The following is a 16,082-nucleotide window of genomic DNA, read 5'->3' on the forward strand; positions in this document are numbered from 1 at the left end:
CCTAGATGTGCAACAGATTATGCCGTTGGGTACAATATCACTATGATTAGAGATGGCATCTGTGCTTGGTGGCCATTGCAGGGTGAAGACTGGTAGGTGACCTTCAGTGGATGCAATAATAGGGCGTCTCTTGAGCGTAGTTACGTACAAATGTAATCTAGCAAAGAGACTTATATGTATCTATATTATGATGCATTTCTCTTGCAGGTGCTTGCATTGATAATCATGATGATTGACGCCCACTTCTGATTGGCTGGTTGCACCTAGACCCTACTATCTTATAGTATATAAATCATTAGTGTGGTTAGAGGAATAGAACAGCTGTTTGCGTTTCATTTAAATTGTACTTGTGTTTTGTATTTGTGTCTGTATTTCATTGTGTTTTACATTTTAAATGCGACTTTTGCATTTATTATCATCTCCGTCTAGACACTATTCTATATTATGTATAAGGCAATTCATTACTGTATTATATTGTGTACAAATAGGGTAATGCATATTTTTACTGTTATTACTGTTAAGGCCACATTTACTGGTGTAAACCAAGTGATTATGCTACTGTTTTCACCTGGCGTAAACCTGGCGCAAATGCTACTGTTGCAGAGATGGCCGTATCTTAAGATGACTCTGACCCAGCATACTGTACGTACTGTACTGTACTGTACTGTACGTCATTTTCCGTCATATTTGACACCTGCAGGGTATTTTGTTTTTACTGAAGTGCATCCAGCTCTACATGAGTCTCAGTATGTTGCTATGCAGATAAAATATAAAAGACGAGGGGGTGGCAGCTTGTTTCCATCTTGCTGTACAGAAAGGAAATACTATTGCAGAAGGAGTCAGATACATTAGAAAGCAAGGCAGGAAAATTACAGATGAAGATTAGCGTAGATCAAAGGTTCCCAAGGCACCCCAACAGTCCAGGTTTTGACGATATACATGGTTGAGCACAGATGGTTAAAGCAAATTGAATGAGGTGCTAATTACAGTGAATCACCTGTGCTCAAGCATGCATAACCTTAAAACCTGGACTGATATTGAGTCTTGAGGACTGAGGGTCTCATTCAGACCCGGTTGCGAGCGCTGAGCCCTCACATCCGGGTCGATGTTGACCCACTGGGTATGCGCACGTCGGAGCCGGCTCCGACGTTCGCATGCATGAGACCCGGCTAGCGACGGGCGCTCCGTCGCTACGAGTCTCGCAGTGATGTCAGTGGGGATCTTCCTGCTCGATCAGAGCAGGGAGCTCCCTGCGGCTTGTGCTTGCCGAGACCCAACCTTAGGGTCTCGTTGCAAACCCCGATGGTCGCAATGGTCTTGACCATCGCGACCATCAGCCTGGTCGGTCGCTAAGCTGTGGGTGGTAACCCACAGCTTAGCTAGCGACCAGGAGGCTGCACTTCAAGATGCAAGAGGCCGCCCTCATTCAGAGCGACCGCTTGCATCTAAAGACCGACTCTGAATGAGGGCCTGAGTTTGGGAACCTCTACCGTAGATAGATGTAAGGTTGTGCGCTTAGACTATGGTAACAATTCTGCTACTTAGACGATAAAAGGAATAGAATTGGGGAATTTTGAGATAGAAATTATTTTAAAAATACTAGTAGACAGTAATGGTGCCTACACACGGTCAGAGTTTCTGTCATATCTGAACCATAATGATTTTAAAAATTGTTCAATCATTCATATCTGAAAGAAAAGATGCCGTGAGCTTGCAACGATGATCGATGCGCGTTCCCGCTTGTCAGGTAACGATATCTGACATCTGATGTGTTTGCAGTCAGATTTGGACGATTCCATTCATGTTAATACAGTCTAAAATCGTTCAATCGTTCATCTGACACATCTGACCGTGTGTATGCACCATAAGATAAATAGCACCCAATGCCAGGAAGCTGCTGGTAGGGAAATTAAATCGTGCACGTGATGAAAACATAGTTTTAATGCTGTGTAGGTCACTTGTCAGACCACATCTCGTAAGATGTGGTACTGTTTTTGGCACCTGTCTACAACAAAGACCACCTACTGGCACCCTTCCTCATTCAGAAGCCCGCCCCATCCTCACACTCTCCTCATCCCCCTGCTCTAAATCAATATCACCTCCACACTACAGCAACCCTAATAATCTCATCTCTCCTCTTAACTCTGTCCCTCTCCTGTGCCTTCTGAAATGCTAGATCTGTCTATAATAAACTGACCCCCATCCGTGACCGCTTCATCTCCAACTCCTTGACTCTCCTAGCCATCTCCGAATTCCTGGATTTCCCCCTCTGACACCACTTATCCTGCAGCTATCTCCTTTGGGGGCCTCACATTCTTTCACACACCCTGGCCTGGGAGTCGCCATGGTGTTGGGGTCCTTCTATCCTCTGGCCACTCCTACCAACTCTTACCTTCTGAACCCTCCCTTCCATTCTTTCCATTCGAAGTTCATGATATTTGCTTCTTCCAACCTGTTCACATTCGGGAAGCTGTCATTTATCGCCCCCCTAGCTCTAGCTCCAAAGGTCTTGATAACTTTGCTACCTGGCTCCTAACCATCAAATGGACTTTCAAGACCCACTTCTTCCTCAAAGCTTTCCAGTTCTCATCCTAACCCACTGCTATATGCTCCTTCCTCACTATCTACCCCATCTGTGTCCCCCCTGTTTGTCTGCTCCTCCCCTTTAGAATGTAAGCTTTCACGAGCAGGGCCCTCGTCCCTCACGTGCTTCTCCTATCCCTACTTATAGTATCATTTACTCCTAACTCCCCACAACGGCACCTAACACTTGGTTGCTGACGCCCTGCTGCTCATTTAAGTATTATGCAGCAACGTTTATAAACCATGTCCTGCATATTTTGTACTGTTAATAACTGTTTTTCTTTCGTTCTCATTTGTTTATGTACTGTGTAAGGCGCTGCGGAACCATTGTGGCGCTATATAAATATAGGATAATAATAACAACTTGATAACATTCAGAGGCATATGCAGTCTCATCACAAGGGGGGTGCAGGCCGCACCCGGGTGTCACCCGCCGAGGGGTGACCCCAAGGTGCAGGCTCCACCTCAGTGACAGGAGCCCGGTGCTGTACTGTAGCATTAAGTGCAGCACTCGGCTCCTATCACAGTGAGGAAGCCGGCACTGCCCGCACGTCACGCCCCTTCCCAGAGACCAAGCTCCTTCCCCGAGGCCACGCTCCATTTTCGGCTAAATGATATAGAACGGTCATACCTAGCTATATGTGAAATAGAAAAAGCAGCGGAGACCTAATCAGCAAGTTTAAATATACGTATAACTAGGTAAAGAGATCATACATATAATTTTCACACAAATTACCCTCCTATTCTTTGGAGTGTGTCTTTGTTCTGGTTTTCTGGTTCTGTCAGAAATTTTTCTCCGAAGACATGTGAAAAATAGATGGACAAAATAATAGTCACAGGGGTCTATTTACTAAGCAGTGTTAGGAGACAGAGTGAAAAGTGATAAGTTTGTGATAAGGTGCCAGCCAATCAGCTCCCAACTGCCATCTCACAGGCTGTGTTTGAAAAATGACAGTTGGGAGCTGATTGGCTGGCACCTTATCACTTTCTTATCACTTTTCACTCTATCTCCTAACACTCGGCCTGATTCAGAGCCGCTCGTAAGCGGCCGCTCGTTCGCTCCGGGCGATGTTCGCACATCTGCGCATGCATATGGGTTGTAATACGCATGCGCCAACCAGTCAGTGCGGTCGGAAATCGTGTGCTCGCAAAATAGCGAATGCCTGCTAATTTGAGTGACAGGATGAGGCGTTTGTGGGTAGTAACAGGGGAAGGTGCTTGAAAACGGGGAGTGGAGATCCGAACGCAGGCGTGCCAAACGGGCAAAACGGGCGTTTTAAGGGTGTGCATAATTAACAAAGCAGCGTCATCGATCACGTCACTTGGTTGTCTTTTAGCCTGAACTGCTCGCATGATTGCGGTAGGAAAATGCTACCACAGGAATAGTGAGCGGTTCATACGCCTTTCGATGTACTCGATTAATCTAATAAATAGCGGAGATAACGTATGATGCGAGCGTCCAAGGGGCGTCTTTACAAAATAGCGAGCGCATGTTTCGTTCGCTCGTTCAGACATAGAGGCGTCAACAGACCGCAAAGAGCAAGCGCTATTTAAATATCCAGCCCCTTTTTCAGAACGACCGTCCGCAAATAGCGTCCGGCTCTGAATCAGGCCCAGAGTCCAAATCTTTCTCAATGTTGTTAGTGCTCTGGTCTTAATTGAAGTTCCACCCACACACATGTATATAATCATATGTGTATAGAATGATGCTCACATCAAAGCTTAATTACACTATAAGACTATTATTTTGTCCATCTTTTTTTCACATGTCTTCGGAGAAAAATTTGTGACAGAACCAGAAAACCAGAACAAAGACACACTGAAAGAATAGGAGGGTAATTTGTGTGAAAATGATATTTATGATCGCTTTATCTAGTTATACATACATTCCTTCAGTGGAGCGCTGACATTTAATGTGATTTTTTTATATTGTTTATGTCCAGTACACGATAACACTGGTATAATTTATGCTGCTCCTTTCCAGCGCTGAATTTGACTACATCTTTTTATCAAAGTTTAAATATACAATATGACCTTCTCATGTCCGGAACTGTGAGTGTGATATGGGGGCAAAGACTTCAACTGGAAGACAGACAGTTTTAACCAGTATAGAATTGGGGTTCTTCATTGTAAATTTAGGTAATGAGTCCCGCCTCAAATCGGCAGATAAAACTTGTACATTATAATTAAAAAAATTGGTTATTTCTAGAACTCATAGACGTCTTAATCAGCATTTGTTATAAATATCCCATTTTGCTGCTTACAATTGTTACACTAGGAAACGTATCTACGGTCACTGCAGAAAGCTGCTTTGATCAGCAAATACTAAAACTTTAAAAAAAAATTGTTCTGGAATGACAATTGCAAAAGGGATTTTAATGCAGAATATTGAATTCAATTGTCAACGTTTGTGAAAAGTTTAATTTAAAGTATAGGTGAAAATGATAGATTTTATGTATATCTGAATATAAATGCCAGATGCTGTATACTATATGACTGATTATAACCCTGGTCAATGTTGTTTTATAAACATTTTAGTGCAGCTGCTATTTAGATGTACAGTCAATTTATACCCATTCGCATAACTACAGCTAATGACATGTAAAGGGGTTGGGGGCGACTATAATAGCAAAGAAAGACATAGGGTTGGATACATTAGGGATCACTATTGCGGCTGCGATTACGAACTGAGGTCTTCTGTGAAAATATGCTAATGAATGCAATCACAAAGCCGTCGCACAGCCAGCGTAGAGACGCCCCCTACCGCTATCTCACATCCGTAATACCTTGCAGTCCTGAGTATACATCGGTAATATCGAGTAAAATCAGCCCCTTACGCACAATTACAACAGGTCTGACCTTACTCAGAAATTGCTAACCTCGTTGCACGCAACAAGTACACAAGCTGCGTATGCCGTCGCAGTGGCTAATTTATGCACGCCCATGCAACGGCATTCAAACGGACAGACACATCTGCGTTTCTCCAACCACTCCCCTATCACCACCCCCAAAGGCTGACGTCCTGTCCCTTGGTCTGCGATAGTGGAAAAGCATTGGTAGCAAACCATTGATGGTTGCTAACTATCAATGGTTAATGGCCATCTCTTGGGAACACTTTACAGTTGGCAAGTATTAAAAAAGTGAAGCAGATCCTGGAATTCCTGGAAGAGTGGGCTGTTCTGCCAGGGAGCATGTAGAACTCCCTGATCTGGGACATTCCAAAATATTATCTAAATATGTTTTAGACAGAATCAATTCACTCTGGAATCCAGTACGCTATCTCCCTTTTCCTCTCCAGCAGTGGTACACTCCATACTTCCTGCCTCACTTTGATGGAACATTATTTTCAGACATTAAGGGGGAGATTTATCAAAACTTGGAGAGAGATAAAGTACCAGCCTGTAAAATGGCAGTTAGAAGCTGATTGGTTAATAATTTATCTATCTCTACGTTATCTCTCTCCAAGCTTTGATAAATTAAATACTCCACTAAATGCCATAACTGCTGTGAAATTATTAGCGGTCATTAGCTAGAGACTCTCCAGAATAGAATTCCTACTAATATCTAAATAAAGGGAAGAAAATCAGTGGTGGTGGGGGTAGGGGGGTGGCCCAAAACAGAACATGTTTTTAAGAGCTTTAGTGATGAATCTAACAATGGAAGTTTTATAGATCTCTACGGTACACGGCATCAAGTTCTAATGTTGATGTTCGAGTCACCGATACACAATGGTTCATCCTACAAATTGCCCGCCTCCACTACATGCATGAGACGCAGAGCTTGTCAAGCTGTGAGTGTATATAAATGTCACACACCTTTTATATGCAGTTCTCGTGCCACCGACTCAGCTTTTTCAAGTGCCATGTCTATTATGGCAACTTTAGCACCGGCTTCCCCTAGAGCATGGGCAAATGCCCGTCCAATGCCCTGACCTCCTCCGGTCACATAGGCGACTTTGCCGTCCAAACGCAAACGGTTGAGTATAGAGCGTCCTTTATATCCCCAAAACACATTATCTGACAAAATTCCTTTCTAGAAAAAAGAACAAAAATAAATAAATAAATAAATAAATAAATAAATATTAGCATTTCTTAAAAGGGCAGAGAGTGTTCATCTGGTTAACAAATAAATGACATATTTAATAATTTTGTTTTGCTATCAAAGTTTATGGTTCCCTTTTCTATATTGAATTATCTGATCAATTTACTAAAGTAGGCCTTGTTGATGTGTGATGCCCAGATGACATCCCTCCCATTGGCTGATGAAGCTTAGCCAATCAGAGCTACCTCCACAAAGTCCCGCAGTGATAACACTTGATCAGATGTGAGCTGATAGGCTGTACTCTGTGGGTATTTTTTCAGCCCACTAAATGGATACCTGTACTATATGTAGGTGACAGCACCTCCATTTACACACCTGCCAACTGTGCCGATTTAGGTGGCACAGTCCCGATTTGAATGGTCTGTCCTGCCATTACTGACAGTTGGCACCTTATTCCAGACTGTTATGTTGGGTGGTGTGATCCATTCGCCACTGCTTGGACAGCAAAGGTGGCAGGAGTGCCCGGAAATGTAAGTGAGTTTTTTATGGGTGGGTAGAGGGGGTAAGCGGTGGGGGTGTGATATAAGAGATAGACAGTAATTATTTAGACAAGGTCTAGATAGACACCAGATGTTAGACAGTCAATAGTTAGACAGGGAAAAAAGTTAGACACAAACAAAAGTCAGACACATTAAAGTTAGACATGTGAAAAGTTCGACAGGTACAAAAGGTCGACAGGGTCAAAAGTTCGAAATGAAAATGGTCGACACAAAAATGGTCGACAATTTTTTATTTTATTTTTAGCCCTAATCTTCACCCTAACCCTCCCCTTGGTGCCTAACCCTAACCCTCCCTCCTGGTGCCTAACCCTAACCGTGGGGGTAGTGCCTAACCCTAATCCTCCAGTAAGTGCCTAACCCTAAACCTAACCCTAATCCTAAAAAGCAAAAAAAAAAATGCGTCGACCATTTTTGTGTCAATCTTTTTCATGTCGAACTTTTGACCCTGTCGATCTTTTGTACCTGCCGAACTTTTTACATGTCTAACTTTAGTGCGTCTGACTTTTGTCTGTGTCGAACGTTTATCCTTGTCTAACTATTAACTGTCTAATATCTAGTGTCTATCTAGACATTGTCTAACTAATTACTGTCTGTTTATCGTCCGGAACCCAATTGGTGGCTATGGTGGAAGCAATGTAATATTGCCATGTGTTCCTCCCCCGTCTATGCCCCTATAGTGTGATGAGTATAGAATTTGGGAGGGGCTCTTCAATCCCACCATCTAGCATTCCCCAGTCTTCTGAGCTCACTGCTTTGAGGAAGATTACTGTATTATGAATTATTTTCCCCTTTCACGCTACTAGTCTATGTTTGGCTCAGTCAGTGAACATTATTACAGAGATTCTGAGTGTGACCTTACCATTGTTTCTGGGAGATGAGAGACCGGTATTCGTTTTGCCATAATCACCCCCCAATCTCTTGGAGATTCTACCTTTAGAGGACAAAAAATAACAATGACTGATGTTTGTACACAGGACAATGACCATGGGCCTGATTCACTACTTATCGCAACCGCGATTACGCACGCAATCGGCCGATTGTTGCGTTCTGCACATGCATATGCATTGCAGTGCACGTACGTGAACCGGCCACTGCGATCGGGACTGCGATTGCAGTGACTATACAGACCCATCGCAGAGTGATTGACAGGAAGAACCGTTTGTGGGAGGTGACAGGGTGCGTGGTCGGCGAAACGCAGGGGTGCCAGTGCGTTTGAACAACGTTGCATGGGCAAACATAAATTATCCACTGCGATGCCATATGCAGCCTGAGGTCTCATAGCGTGCAACGATGTTAGCAATTCCTGAGTATGGTCAGAGTTTGTGCAAGTGTGCGTGAGGCTGCGATGGTACTCGATGTTACCGATGGTTTCACAGTCTTGCTAAATATGACGGATGTGTGTAAGGTAAAGTGGGCGTCCTTATGTAGTGCTGCGAGGGCATAGCGATCACAGTGGATTAGCATACTATCGCAGTGAGACTGCGTGCGTAATCGCTATTGCAATTGCTGTTGCGATCAGTAGTGAATCAGGCCTTGTATTCATACACACATCATCGTTTTGAAGATCGTGCTATGAAAAACTTACTTATAAGGACCAGGGACAAGTATGATTCTTCAGTGGTGCCCACACAAGTTAGAATCCTGCCAGTCAGTGCTCCAGCAGAATGGCATGGGCCCCCATTAGTAAGTTTGGCCAATACCCACGTACACAGGTATAGCAACCAATCAGATTCTAGGTATTATCTTCTAGAAGATGCTAGTTAAATGTTAAGTAGAATCTGATTGGTTGCTCTGGGCAACATCTCAACTTCTAAAAACTCTCACTTTAGTAAATATACCCCCAACCGTTGGTAAGAATTTACATGTAAACCTAATTGCCAATTTATTACACAATACAGGACATTCATTCAATAGGATATGCATTTTAATACTGGAAAAGCACAATATTTCTATACTTATAATTTGTTCTATATTTTCAGAAATCAAACAGGGACTTTTAAATTATTTTTATTTGGTAAAAATAGAATGAGTGTTTCAGAACGCTGTAATATTGTGTTCTTGTGACACCAAAACGCAATTTTTCATTACCTCCATTCAACATTGTTCTTGTTGGAAAGAGATAAGCTTTACAATTGCAAAACCGCAAAGTCCCCTCTGAATAGATGACATAAAATCAGTGATGTAGCCAGGGGCGTAACTAGGTATTTGAAGACCCCATTTCAAAAGTTTGTAAAGGGCCTCTATGCACCACCCAATGGTGAAAAATGTATATAACACATGTAACTTTGACAAGGAAGATGGGCCCCCCATAGGTAGGAGTTTTTGACATGTGTCACCTTGGGGCACAAGGCCAAGGGGGGTGGGGGCTGTCTGTGCCCCAAAGGCACCTTTCTTTGGTTTGTGAGGAGCCCTGTAATCCAAGTAAAGTACTCGGCAGTACGTCCATAGGAGCTACATGGCTGTCCGCAATAATGATATCATAACATCACATGTTCTGGGGACGGGGCGTTGAGGCCGGCACGGTTATGGAATTACCCTGCTATATCTTTGAAGTAGCTTAACACACCTTAAATGTAGATGTAATAAAACTTCCAAAATGAAAAAGTGGAGTTGTCATCCAATAACCAATGAGAAGCTAGCTATCATTTTCTAGAATGTACTGGATAAGCTATAGCTAGAATCTGATTGGTTGATCAGGGAAGCACCACCACTTTTACTTTTTTATAAGTTTTAGTAAATCTAACCCCCAAACCTTAATGCAAAATATGAGCCAGAGCTACCCTGACATCTCCCCACTTACTACAACATGCCACATCTATCTCATCCACTGACATTTTGTCCACGCTACCTGCCTTTAAGGCTCTACTGGCCTCCCTTATATCTGCTCCTTTACCTCCTATAATTGAAATATAGGTTAGGCCGGTGGTCCTAACAGGGGGAGATATGAACAACTTTGTACTTGTATACTGTACATAAAGGGATGCAATTGTTCAAAATCACCCCTGTGGTCCGCTTGTGTTTACTCCGTTAGTGGTTTATATGTTACACAGGTTTTAATTTGCTTTTTTTTTTTTTTTTTTGCCTGTTACTTACTTTGTGCACCCGTATGGTTAAAACAAAAGAAAAGTTAAAAAAAATAAAAAATTGTTAGAATTTTTTTTTTTCAATCTATTAAAATAAGCAGGGTAAAATTATTTTTTTTCCAAAAAATTTAAATTAATGTCATTTCTTCTCTAAGAAGAGCAAAAACACCAAGGTCACAGAACCGAATCCTCAGCTGGGATATCCTGCCATGTTCTCTTACTACCCAAAAGCAATAAAGGCTGAATATCTGTTCTAAACTCAATTGTTAAAATTAAATATTTCCTCGTGTTTGTTCAATTACTCCGTCCACCAACACAAGCGCAGCCTCCTGTATTCTTGGCTGAGAGCACTAACCTGCTCCAGTCTGGCATCTGCATTAATTACATCTGTCATTTTCTTGGACGTAAATCCCATCTCATCACTGATGTGCTCCTGGCTGCTCGTCTCGTTTGCAGGAAGACTTTGTACACAAATCACACCGTTCATTCTCAGCATATTGCTGCTCATAATCAGGTTGTAATAATTTATAGGATTCTTCTCCGTAGCATCGATAAACACCATGTCATATTGCTCGCCGGCAGCAGCGGACTTCTGCGAGACAACAAACAGAGGCAGAATACAGATGTATCCTGATTAAGTGTGAAAGTGGCAACATCCTCGTTATAATGGATGAGACTCAGATAGATTACAAGCAGAACCAAAGCACACAAAACATGTCGTTATCTCCTTTCGGGAAACTGTACATTATCCCCCCCCTTCCCCTGCTAGCCGAAAGTGGCATTAAATTATGGAATAGCGGAGTCAACTTTAGGATGAAGAAGGTCGCCAGGGTGAAAGACAGGATGCAGTGGTTATTTATTGTTGCTAATTAACGGGGAAAATAATTACTTCAGACTCATAATCATGTAATTGGAAAGGGCTGAGAATGTTCACCTGGTTAATAAAATATCACAATCGGATTATGGCCGGGAGTGTTATGACTGTAACAAAATGTAATTAACTGGCTCATGCTTTGCATCCAGAGCAATTCAGCTCGGACTTGTTCTTCACTCAAGAATATCGAGCGGTTCAGTGTTGCTGGAAACTGAACACAACGGAATGTTGGGGGTTCCAAGTCGCACCAAGTCCCGACCCGTGGTGGCTCCAGAGGTGGGGCTGCAGCGCAGTCCAAAATTCAAATAGGGGAGCCACACCAACTGCCAGTGAGTCCCAGCTGGCGATATTTGGCAGTGCTTAGGGTGGCTCCCCTATTTGAAATTTGGACTGTGGTGCAGCCCCACTACAGACTCGGGTCTTCTCGCCAAGCTCTGAACTTGAACCTAAAAACCGGATCTTCTGTATTTTGGATTGCATTTAAGTCCCTCCCTCATGATTGCAGGTGCAGTAAGGTGGTCTATAATATATATATATATATATATATATATATACATATATATAATATATATATATATATATATATATACACACTCACTGTTGCCTTACTTACTTCGTGTATTTTAAAACTGCACTGGTGTCCTGTCCTATCTATGAAGTAAATAAATTAGTATACATACAGAGGGGTCTCCATCGTATTTTGACTAGTGTTTGATGTAAGCTCATCAGTTTCACTGATTTTATTGAATAAATATTGTTCTTTTTTATTGAGATTGAAGTGTTTTATTCAAATAATAATAGAGGCCTTTTGGCCTGTTTGGGTGTATTTTTGGTGGAAGGGTATTTTTCAGCAACATTACAAGGAATCATTGCTAACCCTGAAAACAGGATTTATGACCTCTACAAAATCCTTTAAAGACCAACAAAGGACTCAATAAATCTACTCTCTGGGAAACGAAAGGGAGATTCATCCTTTGTGTCGACATCTAGGACTAATCATTGAAGTAGCTTCATTGCTGCATTAATTGTTGATTTTTTAATTATTCAGTTTGTGTTATTTACACATTTTGTATTTTAATATATTTTTATATTTTGTACATTAGAGCGCCCTTTCTCTTCTTTCTTGGTTTCCATTTCCCCCCATATCTGTCTAACAGATATTAGGTGAAAGGTGCAGCCATCCACTCTATTAGATTTAAGTGTTGGTTACATATCAGTATCATCAATAGTTTTAGCGCAAATAATAGGGTATCTTTGTGTATATATATATATATATGTATATATATATATATATATATATATATATATATACATACACACACTCACTGTTGCCTTACTTACTTCGTGTAATTTAACACTGCACTGGTGTCCTGTCCTATCTATGAAGTAAATAAATTAGTATACATACAGATGTGTCCACATACATCTATCCTCCTTGCGCGTTAAACAGCCCATCTAATCGCGCCATGCCGTGGTGTAACTCGGTAGCGATGAGCGTCTTTTTGTGCGACTTTTTTTTACCTTTCAATGCGTCTTATTTGCACAGCTGTGCGAATAAGACGCATTGGAAGGTAAAAAGTCACACGAAAAGATGTTCGGCGCTACCAAGTCACAGGGCGCTCACGCGTTACGTGACTTGTAGCGCACGGAGGATAGATGTATGTGAACACATCTGTATATACTGTAACATAAAAATTAATTCTGGCACTCACATGGCCCTTGAAAATTTGCTTGGCCCTATTGCTTTTCAGAAAAGGAATAAATATAAACAAATAGTACAAACTTTGTGAATGGCGGCACTCAGGGAATCCACAGCAGGTGAATTAGCAATCCAACTTTATTCCAACAATAAAACGTTGAAATAAAGTTGCCACCATTTACCAAGTTATTATATATAAAGTAATGGTCCCCGTTCTTTCTGGCCCCAGCCCCCACTTTTATGCCTCTCTGCAACCCCCACCGCCCCACTCTGTCTCATCCAACCACCCACTCTCATACTTGCCCCTGCAGTGATAGGTCTGTTGTCTTCATCGACCTAGCGATCAGACCTTGTGAAATTAATTATACACATATACGTAATACTTTGACAAATTCCAGTGTTACAAGCGAGTAGTACAAATAGACACGCTTCCTCTTGTGTTAAGGCTTTCTCTTGTGTTAAGGCTTCCTCTTGTGTTAAGGCTTTCTCTTGTGTTAAGGCTTTCTCTGGTGTTAAGGCTTCCTCTTGTGTTAAGGCTTCCTCTTGTGTTAAGGCTTCCTCTTGTGTTAAGGCTTCCTCTGGTGTTAAAGCTTCCTCTTGTGTTAAGGTTTCCTCTGGTATTAAGGCTTCCTCTTGTGTTAAGGCTTTCTCTTGTGTTAAGGCTTTCTCTGGTGTTAAGGCTTCCTCTTGTGTTAAGGCTTCCTCTGGTGTTAAGGCTTCCTCTGGTGTTAAGGCTTCCTCTTGTGTTAAGGCTTTCTCTTGTGTTAAGGATTTCTCTTGTGTTAAGGCTTCTTCTTGTGTTAAGGCTTTCTCTTGTGTTAAGGCTTCCTCTTGTGTTAAGGCTTACTATTGTTTTAAGGCTTCCTTTTGTGTTAAGGCTTCCTCTTGTGTTAAGGCTTCCTCTTGTGTTAAGACCTTCTCTTGTGTTAAGGCTTCCTCTTGTGTTAAGGCTTCCTCTGGTGTTAAGGCTTCCTCTTGTGTTAAGGCTTCCTCTTGTGTTAAGGCTTCCTCTGGTGTTAAGGCTTCCTCTTGTGTTAAGGCCTCCTCTTGTGTTAAGGTTTCCTCTTGTGTTAAGGCTTTCTCTTGTGTTAAGGATTTCTCCTGTGTTAAGGCTTCTTCTTGTGTTAAGGCTTTCTCTTGTGTTAAGGCTTTCTCTTGTGTTAAGGCTTCCTTTTGTGTTAAGGCTTTCTCTTGTGTTAAGGCTTCCTCTTGTGTCAAGGCTTTCTCTTTGGGTTTCTCACTGTCATAAGAGCTGCGATTTAATTGCAATAAAAACAAACCACCACAGCATGTATGTACTATAGCCTATTTGCTAGGAGATTAAATATTTGTACAAATAATATAAAAATACAATTGATCATTAGTTTATTAATAGTTACACTAGAATACTGTTGTTTTTTAGCTACGTTTTAGGATATGGACCATAGTTTAAGAACCCCTGTTCTATAGCCGCGATAACCCCATAATAATATGCAAAGGCACACTAATGGGCCTATTTATCAAAATAAAGAAGAATATGATTGCCATCTCTACTCTGTATAGACCCAAAAGTGCAGGGGACATGTAAGCACACCCCTGAGATACTCTGAGCTTGCCCCCAGTGTGCGCCCTACACATTTACACTGGGGCATAGCCATACCCACCCTGTGGCCACGCCTACCAGCACTTGGGCCCGCCACATCTGCTAATTTTCGAGGCCAGAATCTTAATAAATAGACCTCTTTAGCCTAATGTACACACTGCTTCATATGTGTTAAAAATAGGGGAAAAAATATACGGTATTTCCTTTAACATTTATACTTTGTCAGGTCTCTTTTCCATATGACAAGTGAATAAAGTTCACTATTATCAGCAATGTATGTATGTAGACTTTTAATTGACTTATTTACTTTTGTAGGCATGACATAGGTCAGTACAAAAGAGCCATTCATCACTATCATGCGTCTGAACAGAGGCTTGACGGTGCTTTCTGGGTGGTTAGTGCCACCTTAAGAAGATAAAATGAGGAGATAAATAGCGAAATTGTCCTGTTCCCTCGTCATCGGAGCAGATACTGATCTCAACTGACAAATCACGATCAACAGAACAGGAGACAATTTTATACCCCAGAGAGCGTTAATGGGAAGAATGATTACGTGTATAAAAGGTTTGTAACTAATGGTATTAGGGAAAGTGACACCATCATTTAATATACACGGAATGCAGAAAGGCTTCCATCTCGTTCCAATTGATTCATGGTGCTTTGCATCGTTATCCAGTTGGAGACGGTTGAGCAGTTTTTGTTAGAGGATTTAGCACAGACGACTAATCAGAGATAAAACACTGCATCCTGGTTGCAGCACAAAAGCTTTATTCCATGTAGATTTGTAACCAAATACTATGGGCCCCATATAATAACAATGCTTATTACCAGCGGCATATTTCGCAGGGATACTAATGAATATGCCATTGGTATTTAACGTAACTTACCTCTCCGGCATCCTCTGCTATGTGGGTGGCAGCCTATCGCTGTCAGTGACGGGCTTCTGTGCTATGCACATAACACTTTCACCCGGCGGAGACTCGCTAATGCCCGGAAGCAGTCGCTGAAGCTTGCAAAGTCTGTTGCTGGGGGGACCGTATTGCCGGCAATAGGAACCGCATCACTATTGCTATCTATAGATGGCGTAAACGGTACAGTGACAAACAGGGGTAAGCTAAATACTGAAAGGAGCATACTTTGGGCCTGACTCAGACCCGGTCGCAAGCGCTGAGCGCTCGCAACTGGGTCGATGTTTGCCCACTGGGCATGCGCGAGACCCGGCTAGCGACGAGTGCTCCGTCGCTCTGGGTCTCGCACCAAAGGGGGCAAGCTGTCGATGGTGAGTGACAGCTCGCCCCATTTGGTGGGCGGGCCGGGGGGGGTGGTCGGCCAAATGGAGGCGTTCCCAATGGAATGCTTGCCGTTTGGGGGCGGCCCCGCTGACATCACCAGTGATGTCAGTGGGAGAGCTTCCGGTTCTGTTAGAGCCAAAAGCTCTCTGGGGCTTGTGGCCACGAGACCATACCACAAGGGTCTTGTTGCAAGCCCGATGGTCGCGATGGTCTTGACCATATCGACCATCAACCTGGCCGCTCGCTATAGCTGTGGGTGGCAACCCACAGCTATGTGAGCGGCCAGGAGACCGCTCCAAAAAAAAAAAAAAGCGTCCGTCTCTGAATCAGGCCCTTCGTTTTAAAAAAAAGTGTTAAAAATGTCATAA

General features: G+C 42.5%; 1 protein-coding gene across 1 annotated transcript in view; it reads right to left on the reverse strand.

Annotated features, from left to right (window-relative positions):
* The window catches only part of LOC148522964 (uncharacterized), a 90,854-nt gene that overhangs the window by 48,311 nt on the left and 26,461 nt on the right, over positions 1-16,082 (reverse strand). Inside the window, exons 5-7 of the mRNA XM_088473438.1 lie at positions 10,623-10,859; positions 8,044-8,115; positions 6,399-6,615 (exon numbers count right to left, since the gene is read on the reverse strand). Of these exons, the coding sequence (XP_088329564.1) occupies positions 6,399-6,615; positions 8,044-8,115; positions 10,623-10,859 (526 nt within the window). The remainder of the gene's footprint in view (positions 1-6,398; positions 6,616-8,043; positions 8,116-10,622; positions 10,860-16,082) is intronic.

This window comes from Taudactylus pleione, unplaced genomic scaffold, assembly GCF_031769625.1.
Source record: "Taudactylus pleione unplaced genomic scaffold, aTauple2 ptg000135l, whole genome shotgun sequence".
Lineage (NCBI taxonomy): Eukaryota > Metazoa > Chordata > Amphibia > Anura > Myobatrachidae > Taudactylus > Taudactylus pleione.